At 40.1% G+C, this 4845-nt stretch overlaps 1 protein-coding gene across 1 annotated transcript; it reads left to right on the plus strand.

Moving 5' to 3' along the window:
- The first annotated feature begins 738 nt into the window (after positions 1-738).
- Positions 739-3378, plus strand: LOC108265444 (H-2 class II histocompatibility antigen, A-U alpha chain). The gene is given in 6 exon segments (XM_053680049.1): positions 739-909; positions 1123-1368; positions 2191-2472; positions 2824-2930; positions 2932-2953; positions 3090-3378. Coding segments are annotated over 6 exon segments (798 nt in total). The 5' UTR covers positions 739-851; the 3' UTR covers positions 3173-3378.
- The last annotated feature ends 1467 nt before the right edge of the window (positions 3379-4845 follow it).

Here is a 4845-nt window from a genome sequence, read left to right on the forward strand (position 1 = left end):
ATCCATTTTCCCTCTTCCACATGTACAGTAGGCGCACATTTTAGAGATAATAAATAATAATAAATAATAAACTCGACATTTTTTTTATCTATAAAAACATGTTACAGTTATTTTCACACAAGGGAATGTCACACAAGACTAAACCCACAGGGTCATTATTCACCTGAGAGAAACCTGCTGATCTTCTACATTTAAAACACAGGCTTGTCTGACTTCATGTTCAATAATATATCACATATCATAAATCATAAATCATAAATCATAGATCAGTGTTAAATTGTACTGGGATGGTTAAATGTACCACGTGACTGGGGGAGTCCCTCAATTAAGTTCGATTGTAAATAAACACAGCTTTAAGATTAAACACAGATGAATACTGCAGTAATAACATCAGGACTCGGTCACTGGAGACTTTTTAAATATATAATAAAGGAATATGGACATTTTCCTCTCATTTTCATCAATCTAATACTCTACATTTACAGTACACACAGCGCGTGCTTCAACTCCCACTCTCAGACACCAGGGAACTGCATCGAGACACAAACAAAATTAAATCAATAACAAACATTACACAAAGGTCCACATCGTTATTGTGTGTGTGTGTGTGTGTGTGTGTGTTACAGAAGAGTGTGAGGAAGTGTGTAACTGGGTTGAGTCTCTGCCTGGACACAGCTGAGTGTGTGTGAGAGAAATGATCTGATTGGATGATTTATTTATGATGTTCTCTTCACTCAGCTGTATTTCTGACTCTGTTCAGTGTGTGTGTGAGAGTGTGTGAGAGAGTTAGAGTGTGTGTAGTCAGTGAGGAGTGGATTGATCTGAGCTGCTGATTGAACACACACTTCAGGATGAGATTATTTCTGCTCTGTTTCACACTGGTGTGTGTGAAGGACACTGAAGCACAGAGTAAGTCAGATATCATTTATTCATTTATTTATTTATTCATGAGATCAGTTTCATTCTGCTGGAGATATTTATCACTCATTAATACACACTTATACAGAATGTCTGATGATTATATTTCATCTAACTGTAATAACGGGCTGTTATTGTGTGTGTGTGTGTGTGTGTGTGTGCGTGTGTGTGTGTGTGTGCGTGTGTGTGTGTGTGTGTGAACAGATAAATTGCACCATTTGGTGTTGGCCGCGTGCTCAGACACGGATAAGGAGTTTATGATGGGTGATGATGGAGAGGTGGAGGCTTACACAGATTTTAAGAAGAAGGATACAGTGATTGTGTTGCCTCCGTTCGCTGATCCGATGCAGTACCCCGGATTTTACGAGAGCGCCGAGAGTAACGTGGCCGTCTGCCAAAACGACATAGAGGTGTTTTCAGTAGAATTTAAAGACAAGCCGCTGCCACAGGGTGAGTAACTCCGAGTATAAAAGGCGCACACACCTACACTGAAGATGAAATCTGATCCAGAATGAAGATGTTGTAGTTGTAGATTTCTCTGTGAATTTCTGACCATCACACTGTCAGTAACGATATTAAACACATCCTACACCCTGCAGTTCACCGACATCACAGTCACACCAACAACCGGTATATCACACTGTTTATTTATTACCACTCCAATACAACATCCCAGCATGCACCACACCGTCACAGCCGTTATTCACTCTTCCCCGAAACACAAACTGTTTATTACATCACGTTTATTTACACCAATGATCACGATCGCTTAGATCAAGAGGAACTGATAAAGTGCGCTGTTTATAATCTAAATACATCCAAATAAATTAAATAAATCTTTATAAATCTATAAATCATATTTCTCTCTCTCTTTCTCTTGCATGTACACACACACACACACACACACACACACACACACACACACACACACACAGATAAAGGTGCTAAATGTAGATTGTATAAGTGACTTGTTATAAAATATAAAGAGCTGTTCCGAGGCAGAGGAAAGCACAGTGTTAAGTAGTGAACACACCCAGAGGGTTTAGTTGTAAATAGTCGTGGTGAAGACGCCTCTTCTGGAATTTAATCTGTTATATTTGATGTGAATAATCCTGTAATAAAGCTGCTGTCCTCAGCGTTCAGGATTAAAAGCACGGTTTAGATTCCAGAGCTGTCGGTTATGAGAAGATAAAGACGCTCAGGAGAAATAATAAACGCTCCACAGTCTCAGTGTGAGAACGATGACACACATGTGTTTATATTTCTGTCCAGACGCCCCACAGAGCTCCATCTATGCCAGAGATGATGTACAGCTGGGTAAAAAGAACACACTGATCTGTCACTCCACACGGTTCTTCCCTCCACCTGTCCGTGTGCGCTGGACCAAAAACAACGTGGATGTGACGGGTGAATCCTCACTCAGCCAGTATTACCTGAATAAGGACAAAACCTACAACCAGTTCTCCCACCTGCCCTTCACTCCACAGGAAGGAGACGTGTACACCTGCACGGTGCAGCACGAGGCCCTGCAGACGCCTGACACCAGGACATGGGGTGAGACCCAGTGTTCAGTTACTGATTCCGTCTGTACTTCACTTTACTGAAATAACCCTGTGTGTGTGTGTGTGTGTGTGTGTGTGTGTGTGTGTGTGTGTGTGTGTGTGTATATGTCTGTGTGTATATGTCTGTGTGTGTATGTGTGTGTGTGTGTATATGTGTGTGTGTGTGTGTGTGTGTGTGTGTGTGTGTGTGTATGTGTGTGTGTGTATATATGTGTGTGTGTGTGTGTGTGTGTGTGTGTGTGTGTGTGTATATATGTGTGTGTGTGTGTGTGTGTGGGTGTATATGTGTGTGTGTGTGTGTGTGTGTGTGTGGGTGTATATGTGTGTGTGTGTGTGTGTGTAGAGGTGAATGTTGATCTCCCCAGTGTGGGTCCGGCTGTGTTTTGTGGAGTGGGTCTGGCTGTAGGATTGCTCGGAGTCGCTACCGGAACTTTCTTCCTCGTTAAAGGAAACCAGTGCAACTGATGCTTCAGGTAACAACTTTTATTAAACTTTCCACTTATAATATTTACTGCACTGTAAATCTCTGACACACACACACACACACACACACACACACACACACACACACACACACACACACACACTCACACCTGTTTCTGTCCACAGTGACGAGTCCAGAGGTTCGGATTCACACCAGGACGTCTCCTGTTGGTTTTTCTCCACGGATCCTGTGCGTCGGCTCCAGTTGAATTCTTCTGTTAAAGTGTTTAAGTTCTTTCTTTTTGTCCGGTTCCACTGTCCCCTGTTATTATACTGGATTTTACTGCACACATCTGTTCATAATCTTTCTTTTCCAGTGTGTGTAATGTGTAATTAATGTTAGAAGACAGAACGCAAATGTAAAGGAATATGAACTCTTACAAATAATAAAAGAAATAAACTTTATTGACGTGAATGTGAATGATGAAGTGATTTGTTCCTCCACACGGACACTGCATGCAGGAACTGACTGCAGCAGCAGCGCGTCGTCTCTGGATTAGTCCAGTTTCAGCGTAAATAACCTTCACGGAGACATCACACACCTCACGTGTAATACGTGTTTCAGACCTGATCAGTGAATAATGTGATCACGTGTCAAAAGTGTGTACTGCAGATACACCGTGTTATGACCTTAAATAACACGTGAAGAAAAAAATTATGATCACGTGTAAAAAAAAAAAAAAATTTAAACATGAGAAAATCACATCTGAAAATTGAAACCACTTTTACCCTAAAAGTGAAAATAAAAACACACTACATGTAAAAAAAAAAAAAGAAAGAAAGAAAGAAAAAGGTGAGAGTCATAATGTGTATAAAAACTGTAAATTGTCCAGGTGACTGTTGACACGTGACGTGACGTGTGTACGTTGGAGTTTCAGGAGAATGTGAGTGAATGATGGACCGAGTCACTGTTTCCTCGTCTCCATGGTGGAGAAATTCCTCATGATGATGTTTCTGATTGTGTTGTGATGACACGTGATACAGTCACTACATCACACACACACACACACACACACACACACACACTCACACACACACTCACACACACACACACACACACTCACACACACACACACACACACACACACACACATACACACACACACACACACACACTGCACTCGCTTTACTGCATGGAACAGATTTCCTCCTGTCTTCATCGTCTGCGTGTAGGTTTATTTTCTCTTTAGGATTATATTCTGTGTAGTCGTCCAGGTCTCTCTGTCTGCTTTACTTTTCACTGATGAAGCTCTGATTTATTACTGAGTAGAAAAACCACAGTGTTGTCCTGCAGATTTCCTCTGTTTAGACACACAGGAAATCTAGTGTAGACTTGATATGCTGGATATTCAACATCAATTTATCTTTTGTTCACATTTGGTATATTTTGGTATTTATTGTTATTCATGTCCAAGGTTCTTGAGGTCGTTCTGATACATTTGGATAGTGAAGAATGAAAAAAAAAAAAAAAGTGCACATTCTACACACTCTAACTGCACTCAGGTGCAGAACAACAGAAACACCAGTGTGGTAAAAGTAGCGTTCTCTCACACACTGAATTTACAGCTCCAAACATCTTTTATTGAAAGTGGAACGTTTCGACCGTCAGGTCTTCATCAGGTACAGTGTAAACATGTGTAATAAATACAGAAGGTAAATAAACAGAAAAATCAACAGAAACGTTCTCTGTGAAATATGATGTACATTTTTTTCTGTGTTTTATAAACATGCAAAATTTCTCAATTATTCTACTTTAACATCAAATATACTTACCATAAAATATGCTTACCTCTCTCTCTTTTTTATCTTTTATTATTTAAAAAAGTATATCAGATGAAAATATACAAACACCTTCAGGAGAACATTAAAACACATTCAACAC

This window comes from Ictalurus punctatus, chromosome 5 (genome assembly GCF_001660625.3).
Source record: "Ictalurus punctatus breed USDA103 chromosome 5, Coco_2.0, whole genome shotgun sequence".
In the NCBI taxonomy this organism is placed as follows: domain Eukaryota; kingdom Metazoa; phylum Chordata; class Actinopteri; order Siluriformes; family Ictaluridae; genus Ictalurus; species Ictalurus punctatus.